Source organism: Propithecus coquereli, unplaced genomic scaffold (genome assembly GCF_000956105.1).
Source record: "Propithecus coquereli isolate 6110/MARCELLA unplaced genomic scaffold, Pcoq_1.0 Scaffold155, whole genome shotgun sequence".
Classification (NCBI taxonomy): Eukaryota; Metazoa; Chordata; class Mammalia; order Primates; family Indriidae; genus Propithecus; species Propithecus coquereli.
The window spans coordinates 839,316-854,935 of record NW_012139969.1 but is presented as its reverse complement, the minus strand read 5'-3'; the positions used below and the strand labels follow the sequence as shown (position 1 = coordinate 854,935).

The window sequence follows — 15,620 nt, the reverse complement described above, 5'->3', positions numbered from 1 at the left end:
TTGTATTTTGAGTATTTCAAACCTACCAAAAAGTTGTAATAATAGTATAATGAATATTCATACATCCTTCACCCAGATTTACCAGTTCTTAACATTTTGCCACATTTACTTTACCTCCTCTTTTATCTACACAAACATATGTGTGCATGTATTTTTTTGCTAGTCTGAGTGTTAGTTGTAAGCATCGTATCTTTTCACTCCTAAGAATGTTAGCATGTGTCTCTTAAATAATCTTAGTACCATGATCACCCTTAAGAAAATTGACTTTAATTCCATAATACTACCTGTTCTTTTCATTTCCTCAGTTGTTTCCAAATGGTTTTTATCACTGGGTTTGTTCCCCCAATCCAGAATCCAATTCAGGATCGTTCATTGAATCTTGTTGTCATGTTTCTTTAATGTCCTATTTAATCTAGAACATTCTCCAGGCTTTCTATTTTTGGTTTTTTTAATGACAGTGATGTTAAGAATCTGTGCCAGTTGTTTTGGATTTGTCTGATTGCTTCTTCCTGATGGGAGTCAGGTTAAACAGCTCTGGCAGTAATACCACACAGGTGACGCTGTGTCCTCAGTACATTGTAGCAGGAGGCACTTAGGTCTGCCTGTTGGTGAGGCTTAATTTGGTCACTTGGCTGAGGAGGTGTCCACCCAATCGCCCTGTGGTACAGGTGCTCTTTCCTCTTTCTTTTTTTTTGGGGACAAGAGTCTCACTCTGTTGCCCCGGCTAGATTGCCATGGCGTCATCATAGCTCACAGCAACCTCAAACTCCTGAGCTCAAGCAACCTCCAGCCTCAGCCTCCCAAGTAGCTGGGACTACAGGCATGCACCACAACGGCTGGCTGATTTTTCTATTTTTGGTAGAAACGGTGTCTCGCCCTTGCTCAGGCTGATCTGGAACTCCTAAGCTCAAATGATCCTCCCACCTCAGCCTCCCAGGGTGCTAGGATTACAGGTGTGAGCCACCGTGCCCGGCCACTCTTTCCTCTTTCTGATTAACCTGTGGGATGCTACTCAGAAGCTGTGTCTCTGCACTGTTCCCCCAACAACTTTTCCTTCTCTGACTCGAGCAGGTATTTTGCCATTTTACTTACTCTAGCATGGGGGCTGTTCCGTATCCGCGCCTAGAGATCTGTTCTGGCCCCATCATAGTGGAATGTTATGTTCTCATACTGTGCTGTTCCTTTCTAGGGACATCTGGTGATTTATTTACCGAGTCCCCCACTGATGGACAGAAAGGCTATCTCCCCATCTCTCGCTACTACGTGCAGTACTGCAGGGAGTGTTCTTCCGTGGTTTTTAAGGCATGTGTGCAACAGCAGTGATTCCTCAGCCGCACCCCCAAGACTGAGTGGAAGTTCCTCGGGTAGAGAAGGGGAGAGAGCAGGGGGGTAATGGCAAGGCAGGGAGGTGGGCAAGGCACAGGTGTCCTGGGAACCGCGGGTGGGAAGCAGGTCTGGCAGATGTGCTGGAAGTCAGCAAATCCCAGAAAGGTTAAGTGACTCCCCCAAGGTCAGAAAGCAAGTTGGTGGCAGAGCCACATACAGGACTCAGAGCCACTGACGTCCAGGACAGTGCTCCTGCGGTGCCTCCATAGATTAGCCTGGCCGTAAGTTCAGGTAGCCCGGGGAGGACCCCTCCGCCCAACTCAGGCTGCGTTGTGGGGCCGAAGTTTGCAGTAGCCCCTACTAGTCACTCACTGTCAGCCTCTGACCTGGCGGGGAGGGTGTCACCTCCTGGGGACGTCGTAAAGAGGGGCTCCAGTCTAGGTACTGGCTTGGAGGCTGCTGAGCTTCATGGGCTTGTGACCTCACCAGGGAGGAGCTGTCCAAGAGGTCAACAGTTCCAGCTTGCAGGGTATCTGTGGGCAGCGTTCCTGGTGCTGTGAGCTGCAACTCCAGTCCTCAGCGCAGCCCTCAGAGCTGAGAGTCACCACGAATCGCTTACAGAGGTCGGGGAGCTGGGGCCGAGTTACAGCCGGTAGAGTAAAGGCGATGAGCATAGCTCCTCTCTCCCCTTTCCGGACCCTCTAAGGCCATCAAAGGCCGGCTCCTCGAGGCAGCCCGCTCTGACCACTCCTGGTCCTGTCCCTTCTGAGCTCTGCCATCTGTGTCCCTCATGGCTGCTTCTCTCCCCTCCCTCTTTCTCTCTTTCTCACTGTCTGCTGGGCTGGTGTGGTCCCAGCCCTGTAGCAACTCCTGGGCACAGTGTGGGGCACATAAGCCAGGAGGCACCAGGGGTGGGGGAGGGCTGGCTGAGCAGCCCAGAGCCTGACACCCGAGCAGGACAGGATGCTCATTGGAGGTGTGACCCTAGGCGAGGCCTCCTTTCCCCTTGGGCCGCATTCGGGGCCCTCGTCTGCTAATGGGGATAACGATGGCCCCTGTGTCTCTCAGAGTTGTTAGAGGGTTTGATGAGCCATAATGTGCCCAGAACACAGGGCCTGGCATTATTTTTATTATTATCATCACGGCAGTGGGGAGGCGGCGGCAGCAGCTGCAGGCCAGGAGGAGAGTGTTTGCAAACTGACAGCTGGAAGGGTGACTAACAGTGCGGCAGCCTCCGCGCCCTCCCGTGGTGGCAGCGAGTTTGGAAGGAGGGGGAGGCACGGCGACGTGGAGAGCCAGCAGGGCTCTACTCAGAGGGGCCTGGAGCTTGGGGGCCCGGCCAACCACAGTGGGACCCCAAATTAAGCTCTGGGCTGTCACCCCTCACTAGCTGTGTGACGTCAGGCAAGTCATTCAACCACGGGAGCCTTGGTTTCCGCTTCTGTAAAACAGGCTTAGCAAGAGTTCTCAGCCCCCCGCCATGGCGTGTAGTTCGCAGGGGCCCGGTGGTCCCCCCACTCCTGGTGGCTCAGTTGCGTGAATGTTGAGGGGGGAGGTTTCCAGACTCGTCCTCCTTGGGCCTCAGTGTCCCTGCCTAGACAGGGAGGGTTGACGGGCTGGCCTCTGGGGACAGGAAGGGAGGGGGCACTCCAGACACTCCCAAGTTCAGGGTTTCATTCCACTCCCTCCATGGCCTGCTTGTAGGGAATCCCCGTCCCCTCTTTCAGGGTGAGGAATGGGAGGCTCAGAAGGGTCGAGTCACACCCCGAGTCGAACACTCAGCAGAGCCAGGTTTAAGCCCGGGTCTGCCTGGCTGTAGAACCACGTGTGAGGCCTGGAAGTGGCGGTGGCGGTTTTCCCCGGCCTCCCTTCCCCAGCTCCTTCTGCTCTCTGAGATCACGTGCTCTCCTCCTGAAGCCCCGGGCCCCAGAATGAAACCCTGGTTCCTCACGGTGGCACTGGAAGGCCCCTGCTGCCTGGCTGAGCTCCTGCCAGGCCCACTGGCAGCCATCCCCTCCAGCATCCCTGAGCAAGGCTGCTCCCATTGGGCTCCGGAGCCCCAGAGGGGCAGAGTCTGCCTCCCACCTTCCCTCACGTTCCTCACGCTGTGCCTGTCTCCTACCCCGACACCTTTGCTCAGGCTGCCACACCAAGCTGTGGGGCCTTCCCTGGCCCACCCTCTGCCCGTCGGAGCCCTGCAGTGTTCGGGGCTCAGCCCAGCACTCTCTCCTCCGGGGGGCCTGCCCGAGCTCTGCGGGCCTTGCTCCCTTCACACCCCTGGCACCTGCACATAGCACGTCTTCTCCCACTGCCTGGCCCCCAGACATCCATCCTGTCAAATGAGCCTGGCCATGGGCTTGTAGAGGAGCTTCTCTTCTAACATACTGTGACCACAGAGAAGCCACTGACCCTGGTGAGGCCTCAGTTTCCCTATCTGTAGAAAAGGAACAGCAACCCTGTGCTTCCTGAAACAGGTCCAGGGGGCCTCTGGGCTGGAGCTGCAGTGTGTGTGCAGACAGGGTTATATTGCTGCTCTTGGGTCATGGGGTTGGCTGGGATAGCCTTTTTGGGGAGTCATATTTATTGACATAAATATATAGTTGAGCCTTGAACAATGCAGTGGTTAGGGGCACTATGCAGTCAAAAATCCACGTGTAACTTTTTTTTTTTTTTTGAGACAGAGTCTCGCTCTGTTGCCTGGGCTAGAGTGCCGTGGCGTCAGCCTAGCTCACAGCAACCTCAAACTCCTGGGCTCAAGCAATCCTTCTGCCTCAGCCTCTCAAGTAGCTGGGACTACAGGCATGCGGCTAATTTTTTTCTATGTATATTTTTGATTGTCCAGCTAATTTCTTTGTATTTTAAGTAGGGATGGGGTCTCCCTCTTGCTCAGGCTGGTCTCAAACTCCCGACCTCGAGCGATCCTCCCACCTCGGCCTCCCGGAGTGCTAGGATTACGGGCATGAGCCACCGCGCCCGGCCCACGTATAACTTTTGAATCCCAAAAACTTAACTGCTAATAATCTCCTGTTGACCAGAAGCCTTACCAATAACATAAACAGTTGATTAACACACACTTTGTATGTTATATGTGTTATATACTGTATTCTTATAATAAAATAAGCTAGAGAAAAGAAAATGTTAATAAGAAAATCATAGCGACTGGGCATGGTGGCTCACACCTGTAATCCTAGCACTCTGGAAGGCCAAAGTGAATGAATTGTTTGAGCTCAGGAGTTCCAGACCAGCCTGAGCAAGAGTGAGATCCCACGTCTACCAAAAATAGAAAGAAATTAGCCAAATATGGCAGCTCACACCTGTAGTCCCAGTTACTTGGGAGGCTGAGGCAGGGGGATTACTTGAGCCCAGGATTAGAGGTTGCAGTGAGCTATTATGATGCCACCACACTCTACCCAGGGTGACAGAGCCAGATTCTGTCTCAAAAAAAAAAAAGGAAACAAAGAAAATCATAAGGCTAGGTGGAGTGGCCAATGCCTGTAATCTTAGCACTTTGGGAGGCCAAGGCAGGGGAATCACTTGAGGCCAGGAGTTTGAAACCAGGCTGGACAATACATCAAGACCCCGTTTCTACAAAAAATGTAAATATTAGCCAGGCAAGGTGGCGCACACCTGTCATCCCAGCTACTTGTGAAGCTGAGCTGGGAGGATTGCTTGAGCCTGGGATTGGAGGCTACAGTGAGCTATGATTGCACCCCTACACTCCAGCCCAGGCAACGGAGCGAGACCCTGTGTCTAAAAAAGAGTCTGGACATGGTGGCTCATGCCTGTAATCCTAGCACTTTGGGAGGCCAAGGTGAGAGAGTTGCTTGAGGTCAGGAGACTATTGTGAGCAAGAGAGAGATCCCATCTCTACAAAAAATAGAAAAATTAGCCGGGCATGGTGGCGCATGTCTGTAGTCCCAGCTATTGGGGAGGCTGAGGCAGGAGGATCGCTTGAGCCCAGAGTTTAAAGTTGCAGTGAGCTGTGATGACGCCACTGCACTCCAGCCCAGGCAACAGAGTAAGATCCTGTCTCAAAAAAAAGTCCATGTGTAAGCGGGCCTGTGCACTTTACACCCACGTCATTCAAGGGTCAACCGTGCGCCAAAGGTTGCACTCATCAGGGTATAGCTCAGTGAGTGGCCGCCGAGGGAACCCGCTCCGTGATGAGGCTCAGATGGTTCATACTACAATAACCAACACCCAGAGGTCCCCCTGCGCCCCTCCAGCCCTCCCCACCCCACGGGCCGCCGTCCTGATTAGATTGGTTTGGCCAGATTTTGAGCTTGATACGATTGGAATCACACAGTACGTGCTTTTCTGTGTCTGTCTTCTTGGTTAATGCCATGTTTAGAAATTCATCGGGCTTATTTCACAGCTGCGGTTTATCCGTGTTTGCTGCTGCACAGTATTCCGTTTTGTGAAAATACCACAGTTTATCCATTTCCTTCTCGATGGGCTTCTGGGCGGTTCCCAGTTTGAGGTTTGTTACAAATCGCGCTGCTGCTAGCCCTCCTGCGCCTGTCTTGGTGGACGTGTGCTCTGTGTTCCCTTGCTTGTGTACCTAGGGTCGGGAGGAGTGTGTATTTAGAGATGCTGCCTGGGCAAGGTTTTGTAGGTGAAGGACCTGAGGGCCCACAGAGCATGAGTGACCTTACCCGGTCGCACAGCACCTTCAGAGCTGTGGGCCTCCCCCGGCAGACCAGGTAGCTAGCACCCGGCCGGGGGCTGACGGGGCTGCCGGGTAGGTGGCTCCAGGGCTGCTGACCCCCGAGCCCCTGTGCTTCTCTTAGTTGGGCCTGGAAGGCTCCCTGTGGGCTTAGGGATGGTGGCCCCCTCCGTCCGCGGGGTCCTCAGTCCCTTCTGCGCCTCTTCCTCCACCCAGTGCTCGGCGCCTGCCAGGACTGGAGAGAATGGCCCCTGCCGCAGATCCCAGCTCAGACCGCTCTCGGTGCCCGTTCTCACTCCTCAGGGAAGGAGCTAGATCTCAGTGACGGGGGAGCACCTCCTCACACCCCTCCTCAATCTTCACCCTCCTCCCCACAGCTCTAATGGTACCAAGTGACAGGTCGGCTTTCCTGTGACACGGGGACGCCAGAGCTCCTGAGAAGATGTCGGCAATACAGGTACCGTGGGGTGGGGGTCTGGGCACATGAGCAGCCCGCCACCCCCAGGGGGTGCTTAGCAAAGGAGAGCGTGTGGGGCTTGGGTCAGCCACTCCCCTTTCCCCCAACCCTCTGCCCCAGCCCAGGCTTTGAATAGAGAAAGATTCCCGTGCACACTGTCAGACACAGCTCTGGGGGGTCAGTGGGGGAATAATCCCAGCTGCGAGGCACCCAGAGTTCTCTGGGGAGGGTGCCTCACCCAGGCTCACAGAGGCCTGCTAAGAGGCTGTGACCTCACCAGTGTGCAGGCAGGTGGGTGAAGAGCCCCAGGCTGCACCCACCCACCTGTTGTCCGCCCTGCAGGCCGCCTGGCCATCCGGTACAGAATGTATTGCCAAGTACAACTTCCACGGCACCGCTGAGCAGGACCTGCCCTTCTGCAAAGGAGATGTGCTCACCATTGTGGCCGTCACCAAGGTAAACTGGGGACTTCACGTGCCCACCCCACCCTCCCACCTCTGGGGCTTCCCTCTGGGGCTAGGTCACCCTGCAGGAGAAACCAGGCCTGAGAGTGCCTCTGGGCTGCCCTCTCCCTAGGACCCCAACTGGTACAAAGCCAAGAACAAGGTGGGCCGTGAAGGCATCATCCCAGCCAACTACGTGCAGAAGCGGGAGGGCGTGAAGGCGGGTACCAAACTCAGCCTCATGCCGTGAGTACCGCGCGGAGGGTTGGGGAGAAAAGGGCAAGAGGCCAGAGTAAGGGGCTGCAGTGTAGGCGAGGGCTTCCAGAGCAGGGCAGGGCGTGGGTGCTTCCTCGCAGCAAGAGGACAGGGGAGGGGGACAGAAGAAAGAAGGGACAGGGAGCAGGAGTGGAGGCCCCGCATGCCTGACTGAGCAGGTGGGAACCGTGGGAAGGTGCTGAACAGGCGGAGCACCTGAGAAAGGGGAGCCTCACAGATGCGTGGGGGAGGCTGGCAGGAGGCTCCTGGGCCTGTACCCTTGGGCCACCATGACCTCTGGCCCGGCCACCCCCAGCTGGTTCCATGGCAAGATCACACGGGAGCAGGCCGAGCGGCTTCTGTACCCACCAGAGACAGGCCTGTTCCTGGTGCGGGAGAGCACCAACTACCCCGGGGACTACACGCTGTGCGTGAGCTGCGACGGCAAGGTGGAGCACTACCGCATCATGTACCACTCCAGCAAGCTCAGCATCGACGAGGAGGTGTACTTCGAGAACCTCATGCAGCTGGTGGAGGTGAGCCGGGAGGGCGCCTGGCGCATGGCCTCACCCCCACGCTCACACGCTCCCGACCCCACCGGGGGCGTGTTGTGCAACCTCTGTGAGCCCTCGTTTCTACACACCTCGATAGAGTACGTGGTGCATGCCAGGGTTGACCTCTGACCCCACAGTGCCACCACAGGGAGGTAGCATTATCCCCATTTTGTAGACCAGGAAACAAAGGTTCAGAGCAGTTAAGGGACTTGCCTGAGGTCACACAGCTATAAAGTGGAGGTGCCGGGATTAGAATCTGGGTCTGTCTGATCCCAGAACTAACTTTCCTCCAGCCGGTCACAGACCTTCATGCCAGATGTGTGCAGATAAACCTGAGCCACGCGCCTGCGTCGCCAGGGCCTCCCAGGCTCCTGCACCTGTGCGGACACGCCTGCATGTCCCTGCAGCTTCCAGGGCCACCTCTGCCAGCCCTGGCCAGGCCTTACCTGGCATCTGGTAGCCCCCGGTGGCCTCCCAGATGTCTCCGTGCTCTCTTCCCCTGCTGACCTGGCTTAGCCTGTGGCAGGGGAGTGTGGGGGTCTTGGGCACATCTGGCTAGAGATTGGTGTCAGGACTGAGCCATGGGTTGCCCTCTGCATTAGGATACTGGTGACTCCCAAAGTGGTAGCGACAACTGAGTGTGCAGCAGCTGGGTGTGAGTCTTCCCCAAGCCCTGCTCTGCCAGAGATGGGGAGCCCTCCCTACTCAAAGGGGCTCCTGGCCGGGCAGGACCAGCCTCTGCTGCCCTCCTGTGGTCAGACCTGGGCGGTGCATGTGAGCCGATGAGCGCTGGGGCACGGTGGGGGCTGGCTCTGAGTGCCCTGCCCCCACCCCCAGCACTACACCTCAGACGCAGATGGACTCTGTACTCGCCTCATCAAACCAAAGGTCATGGAGGGCACCGTGGCGGCCCAGGATGAGTTCTACCGCAGTGAGTGCACCCCGCCCCCACACCTTTGCCCACCTACCTGCTCCTACCCAGGCCTCCTGGCACTGCCCCCATCCTGGAGGCTCTGGAGACCTCCTAGGAAGCCCACACACCTGACAGTCCAGCCCACCTCTGCCATCCCAATGGCGACCCCCAGCCCGACCTCCGCGCCTGTTGCTGCCCCCCGTAGGTGGCTGGGCGCTGAACATGAAGGAGCTGAAGCTGCTGCAGACCATCGGGAAGGGGGAGTTTGGAGGTGAGCGGAGGGGCCGGGCGCCCCGGAGGGCCAAGGGCAGTGGGGAGTCCAGGGAACAGCCCCACCTCTCTTCCCCCAGACGTGATGTTAGGCGATTACCGAGGGAACAAAGTCGCCGTCAAGTGCATTAAGAATGACGCCACCGCCCAGGCCTTCCTGGCTGAAGCGTCGGTCATGACGTGAGTTGGGGCAGGGGCGGGTGGGAGGCTGCCCCAGGCAGGAGGCTGAGGAGGAGGCTTGGCAGGCCGTGACCACCGCCGTCCCGTTGTAGGCAACTTCGGCACAGCAACCTGGTGCAGCTCCTGGGTGTGATCGTGGAGGAGAAGGGCGGGCTCTACATCGTCACTGAGTACATGGCCAAGGTGGGTGTCCGCCCAGGGTTGGCCCCGTGCCGAGCGGAACCCGGGCTGGGGCCGCCCCAGATACCCCCTGTACCCCTGGGCCCCTGATCTCGCAGTCCCCTGTCCCAGCAAGCTTTGAGGTCACCAAGGGCTTGGCTGTTATCCTGGTTCACCGTTTGCTCACCGTGACCTTGGGTGGGCCCCGTCAGCTCTCCCAGCCTGTTTCACGGCTGTGGAGTGGAGACAGTAACAGTCTGCCTCAGACGGTGGGGGTGAGAAGCGATAATGCTCGAATGATCCTGGGCAGTGTGCAGGGGCGTGTCCCGCCCCCTCCCTGCTCCTTCCCTGTCCTCTCACCTCCCTTGGGTGGCCATTTACCCACCCCCCAGCCCACTGTTCCAGGGGCTGCAGGGCAAGTCTGACCTGTGGCCTGGTCGGTCTGTCTGTCCTGCCCCCCAGGGGAGCCTGGTGGACTATCTGCGGTCTCGGGGTCGGTCAGTGCTGGGCGGAGACTGTCTCCTCAAGTTTTCACTGTGAGTGAAGCAGCCCCAGGGCTGGGTGGGGTTTGAGGGGTTCCCTGCCCTGCTACGGGAGCCCCAGTCCAAGGGGACATGTGTCTGGCCTGCCCCCAGAGACGTCTGCGAGGCCATGGAATACCTAGAGGGCAACAACTTCGTGCACCGGGACCTGGCTGCCCGCAACGTGCTGGTCTCCGAGGACAACGTAGCCAAGGTCAGCGACTTCGGCCTCACCAAGGAGGCTTCCAGCACCCAGGACACAGGCAAACTGCCGGTCAAGTGGACAGCCCCCGAGGCCCTGCGAGAGAAGGTGGGGCTGGCCTCCCCCCAGGGCCTGAGCAGTGGTGGGCAGGGGTTCTGGGTCACTCCCCAGCCCCAGATTCCCAGGATCTGACGCTGCTTCTCCCACCCACATGACAGAAATTCTCCACCAAGTCTGATGTGTGGAGTTTCGGAATCCTTCTCTGGGAGATCTACTCCTTCGGGCGAGTGCCTTATCCAAGAATTGTGAGTGTGGGTGCTGGGGCCAGGCCGGGGCTTGGAGCGTGGGAGTGTGGGCAGCGGTCTGAGGACTGGAAGCCTCAGGAGCTTCCAGGCCATCTCCTGGGTAGGGGTCCCCTCCGGAGCCAGGCCCTGCACTGAGTCTACCCCCCTGCCCACAGCCCTTGAAGGACGTCGTCCCTCGGGTGGAGAAGGGCTACAAGATGGATGCCCCTGACGGCTGCCCGCCCGCAGTCTACGAGGTCATGAAGAACTGCTGGCACCTGGACGCTGCCACGCGGCCCTCCTTCCTGCAGCTTCGCGAGCAGCTCGAGCGCATCAAAACCCACGAGCTGCACCTGTGACCACCGGCCTCTGCCCAGGTCATGGGCCTGTGGGGACTGAGCCTGGAAGATCACGGACCTGGTGCCCCTGCTTGCCGGGCCCGAGCCTGAACTGAGCCCCAGCGGGCTGGCGGGCCTCTCCCTCTGTCCCGGCCTGCGCCCCTCCGGCCCCTTCTCCCACAGACCCGCGCGCTGGGCTTGGGGAGCCCACCGAGGGGCCGTAGGGGCTGGAGAGCGGGAGGCAGTGCCCACCAGGTCGGGCTTCCCCGGCTTCCCGTCGCTCGCCTTCTTAGAGTTTTATTCCTTTCCTTTTTGAGATTTTTTTCCGTGTGTTATTTTTTATTATTTTTCAAGATAAGGAGAAAGAAAGTACCCAACAAATGGGCATTTTACAAGAAGTACGAATCTTATTTTTCCTGTCCTGCCCGTGAGGGTTGGGAGACCCATCGCCCCAGCCTCGTTCCCCATTCCGTGTTTCGTGTCCCGTGTCGCCTCGGTCGCCCGTGTTTGCGCTTGACCATGTTGCACTGTTTGCATGCGCCCGAGGCAGACGTCTGTCAGGGGCTTGGACTTCATGTGCCGCTGCCACCCGCCCACCTGCCTTGTGAGACGGAATCGTAATAAACCACTCCATGAGGACACCGCCGTCCTGCCTCGGCGCTCCCTCCGCCGAGCCTGCCTGTCCTGCCCGGCCGCCCCCCCATGCCATCTCGTCCATCCCCCTGTCTCTGTGAGTGGGGCCGGGTGGGGAGCATGGCCGGGAGATGTAGCCGCCGCTTTGTGTCAGCTGCACGAGCGAGTGTCCTGTGTCTGCCCGTGGGGGGAACGCTCACCACCGCCCTGTGCCGCCGTCCAGCTGCTGCCCGGCCTGGCTCTGGGGCCCTGTCCACAGGTTGCTGCCTGGGGGCTCCAGCTGCCTCTTCTGCTGTGTTGGTCAAGCCTTCAGCACGGGGAGGGTTGGAGCCAAGGGTTGCGGGGGCCCAGGCCTGACCAGATGGGGATGGAGTTCTGGTTGGGCCCCTGTCCGAGAGAGAAAAAGCCATGGTGGGCCTGGAAGCTGGGTGAGGTCCCCCTGGTAGGGGACAAGATACATGTGCCTCGGGAGGGTGTGGGAAGGAGGCTCTGAGCTTCTGGTGGTTCTCACGTTTCACCCAGGATGTGACAGCTTTGCCCCGTCCCCACCCCTGCCACATGCCAAGCCTTGTGCCTTGCTGGCTGCAGGGGAGAGAGGAGGTCCAGGTGCCTTCCAGTGGGGGAGGGCACAGATGGGGAATGGGGACCTTCTCTCCCTCACTCAGGTTGTCCAGGGGCAGTGGTCAGTACAGAACCCCTAAAGCTGGAGTGTCAGTCACTGTCACGAGCAGGTGAGGGTCCCCTTGTCCAGTTGGGGCCCTGACGCTTCCTCTCCTAGCCAGCAGGACCTGAAATCCAGGGCGTCTGACTCGTGTGTGCTGGTGTCTGTGCCTCAGCCCCACCTCGGGCCCTCCCACCGCCACCTCTGTCCCGGGCCTGGGCAGCAGCCTCCTTGCCTCCAGGCCACCCTCTGCACGCTGCCAGACGGACCTTTCTAGAGCTAGACCATTCATTCAACAACACATACTTGAGTACCTGCTGTGTGCTGGGACTGGGTTCGGTGGTGAGCGGAATAGACCCTGTGAAGTTCAGGGTTGGGCAGACAGTCACACAGACGACGACAGACGAGTACTGTGAAAGAGAGGCGTGACACGGGAGTGTGGGGGGCGGGGGGCTTGCTGGAAGAAGCCCTGTTTCAGCTGAGGTCGGAAGGAAGGACAGAAGGCACCGGCAGGGCGTGGCAGCATCGCAGGGAGAGATGCTGGGAGGAGGGCGGGCAGCTCTGTCCCGGGACTCTGACAAGGTGGGCGAGACGTCCAGACGGCCCAGTGCCGAGAGGCGAGGCCATGGCTGCGGCAGGGACTTGGCTTTCACCGAGCGGAGGCGTGGGGAAGCCCGAGCAGGTTTTGAACAGGAGGGCGACGTGTCAGAGAAGTATTTCTGAAATACTTACAGAGAAGGTTTGAAGGGAGGACCGCGAGGGCTGGCCAGGTGAGAGAGGATGGTGGGAAGTGGACGGACCCCGGAGAGACGGAAGAGGTGCAGTCGACTGCGCTCGGTGTTGGACTGGCGTGCCAGGGAAGGAGCCGTAGCAGGCCTGAGTGGCAGCGTGGCTGTGCGGAGGTGGCAGGGGCCCGCTGAGCGAGGGGACCAGGAGGCTCGTGAGTCCTGTCTAGGACATGCTGAGTTTAAACGTGTGCCTTTGAAACTGCCAAGAGGTGTTGAGTCAGTTGTTGGAACCCAGAAGCTTGGGAGGCAAATTCCAGAGTCTCCCGCAGATGGATTGAGCCCGACCCCAGGGGCAAGGAGGATGAGGCCACTTTGGGAGGACACATAAAGGAGACAGGGCCGGGGCCCAGCCTTGAGGACCTCTTAGCATTGCAAGGTCGAGAAGAGCAGGCTGACCACCAGGGTGCAGAGGGAGGAAGCGAGAGTGTCATGCCACAGAGGCGAGGGAGCCCGTGGGGTCCCTGCTTCCCCAAGGCACAGAGATGAAGGCTGAGCCGCCAGGTGGTTTTAACCTTGCGGAGGGCGTCACTGGCTTTAGCAGCACCTGTGTTTGGGAGGGGCCTGACTCCAGATTACAGTGGCCAGAGGAGGGGTTGGCAGCCTTGAGAAATGGTGCAAGGGGAGAGTTAGAGGAGGATGTGGGAGATTTGTTTTTGAGGCTTGAGCCAATGTGACCACCAAAGAAAAGGACATTGACCTTCAGATTGTGTCCAAGTGCTAAGAGGGAGGCAGGAGCTGGGGAGGGGAAGCAGAGGGCCGGCCCCAGATGGGAGAGGGACAGTCCTGGAGTTGCAGAGCGGGAGGGGGTCGTGCAGTGGAGCACTGGGGAGTGTTTGCCGCCACATGTAGGGCGGGGGCTGGGTGGGGGAGCTGATTGATAGCGTTTGTTAATCCTTGCTCACTGCGGCCTGGCCTTTCGAGCTACCAGCCTGACTTCGAGCTACCAGCCTGACTTGGCCGCGCGCAGGCGGAGATTTGAAGAGTCGGCTCAGAGACCCGCAGTGGCGCCTGTGGCCCTGGGGTCACAACAGGGGCCAGGCAGGCAGCACAGAGGACTGGGCCACGTGTAAGAGACAGGAATGGAGGGACAGGGCCCACCTGGTGGGACCCTGAGGGAAGGCAGGTCCAGGCACCCGGATGTTCCAGTTCTTTCCACCTGGTGATCTGGGAGCCCTTGCCCTCTGCCCGCACCCTGCCCCATTCCTTCGTTGCCCCTCCCTCCCCCCTCCCCCTCTCCCTCCCAGCGTCTGTGTTTTGCTCTCATCTTTCCCATGGGCTTGGTGCTGGCCAGTGGCTTACCCTGGATGAGCAGGATGTAGGTCCTACCCTTGAGGAGCTCATGGACTGATGGGGGGACCCTCTCAGGACTCAAGCTGGTGCCCAGAAATCTGGTGGGGTATCGCCCACTGCCAGCACCCAGCAGTGGGGCCGAGGTGGCAGCAGACGGAGGGTGGCTACTCGGACACTCAGAGGATGGCAGGGACAGAGAGGGGGCATTCCTGGCAAAGGAAGGGCACTGCCCGGGCAAGGCGGTGAGGTGCAGCAGCCTGTCGGTGTGGCTGCGGCTCAGGTGCCAAGGGGCGTGGTCTGGGGTCAGGTGAGGTGGAGGGGCAGGGAGCAGGCCCAGAGAGGAGCTCGACCGCGCAAAGGTTTAGGACACAGGAGTGACGTGTGCAGATGTGTATTGCAGATCATTCCGGCTGCAGTCTGCAGGACAGCGGGAGGCTGCGGGCAGCTGAGCGGGGGTGATGGGCGGCCCGGCTGGAGAAGCAGGGTGGCGAGGGTGAGCACGACTGACATTGCACTGGCTGCCGGGCCCTGTTCCAGCGCCTTAGCTGTGTTACCTTGTGTGACTTCCAACAACTCTTGGAGGTGTATGTTGATACTACTATGTCCGTATTTTACAGATAAAGAAACAGGCTCAGGGAGATTAAGAAACCAGGTAACTAATTATGACAGTGGCAAGAGCAGGTTTCAGAGCTTGCTGCTGGCCGGAGGTAGGGGTGAGAAGAGGTAGGCAGTGGGAAAAGTGGGGCAGTTCCACTCCGGTAGGGTGAGGGTGGCGCCGTCGGTGAGACCGAGGCCTGGAGGACGATAGGAGGGGGCTGGAGAAGAGGAATTCAGTTGAGGTGGGATGTCTGGGGCCCTTAGCGACATGTGACATCCAAGCAGAGATGTCCCCTGCAGAGAAAGACACTCATTCTGACCTGGAAGGAGAGACTCGGGCACCACACGCAGTGATGTGCCTGAAGCCAGGGACCTGGGCAGGAAACCCCGAGTGAGGGGGAAGCCCTGGGGCTTAACTTCAGGGGCCACGGAGGGAGAGCAGCTGGCAAGGGAGTAGCAAAGGGAGCAGCTAGGGACAGGGAGAGAAGCAGTGAGCGCTGGAGGGGCTCAGGGCACAGGAGAGGGGCAGCCTCAGTGACGGGTGGGTGAGCGGGTGGATGTCGGCAGCATTTGTCGTGGCAGAGGCCGGATTGAGAAGAGTCCGCTAGGTCCAGAGCACGGGGTCCCTGCTCAGGCCTTGCTAGAGCATTTCGTGTGGCGTGCTGAGGGCAGCAGCGGGGACGCAGGGGTTCTGGGATCGGGTGGAGGAGAGGTGGCAGGGACGGAGTGGGACCACCTGGCATCAGCTTGACTGTGACGGGAACGGGAGCAGGTGGAGGCGGTGGAGGGCTTAGCTTTGAGAAGTGGTTGCTTTTAGCACGTCCTACAATTTCCCATTTACAACCTTGATTTTAAGCGATTTGTAGAGCTTCAGTGACTGAATCCTACTGAGAACCTACAAAGCACAGTAAAACTTCAGCTATCCAGAATTCTTGGCAAATGAGTCACTCTGGAAAAACAAACTTTATTTGGATGAAAATATTTGAAATATCGGATTTCCTACCTTTTAAAAACTTTTTTTTTTTTTTTTTTTTTTTTGAGACAGGGTCTTCTAGAGCTAGACCATTCATTCAACAACACATA

The 15,620-nt window shown here is 58.5% G+C and overlaps 1 protein-coding gene across 1 annotated transcript in view; it reads left to right on the top strand.

Annotated features, from left to right (window-relative positions):
• The window catches only part of CSK (c-src tyrosine kinase), a 20,460-nt gene extending 9,219 nt beyond the window's left edge, over positions 1–11,241 (top strand). The window contains exons 2-13 of the mRNA XM_012640618.1: positions 6,370–6,449; positions 6,792–6,905; positions 7,026–7,138; positions 7,464–7,683; positions 8,539–8,632; positions 8,820–8,885; positions 8,965–9,064; positions 9,157–9,247; positions 9,686–9,759; positions 9,859–10,054; positions 10,165–10,251; positions 10,407–11,241. Coding sequence (XP_012496072.1) covers positions 6,435–6,449; positions 6,792–6,905; positions 7,026–7,138; positions 7,464–7,683; positions 8,539–8,632; positions 8,820–8,885; positions 8,965–9,064; positions 9,157–9,247; positions 9,686–9,759; positions 9,859–10,054; positions 10,165–10,251; positions 10,407–10,589 — 1,353 coding nt within the window. The 5' untranslated portion in view covers positions 6,370–6,434 and the 3' untranslated portion in view covers positions 10,590–11,241. The remainder of the gene's footprint in view (positions 1–6,369; positions 6,450–6,791; positions 6,906–7,025; positions 7,139–7,463; positions 7,684–8,538; positions 8,633–8,819; positions 8,886–8,964; positions 9,065–9,156; positions 9,248–9,685; positions 9,760–9,858; positions 10,055–10,164; positions 10,252–10,406) is intronic.
• Positions 11,242–15,620: the final 4,379 nt, after the last annotated feature.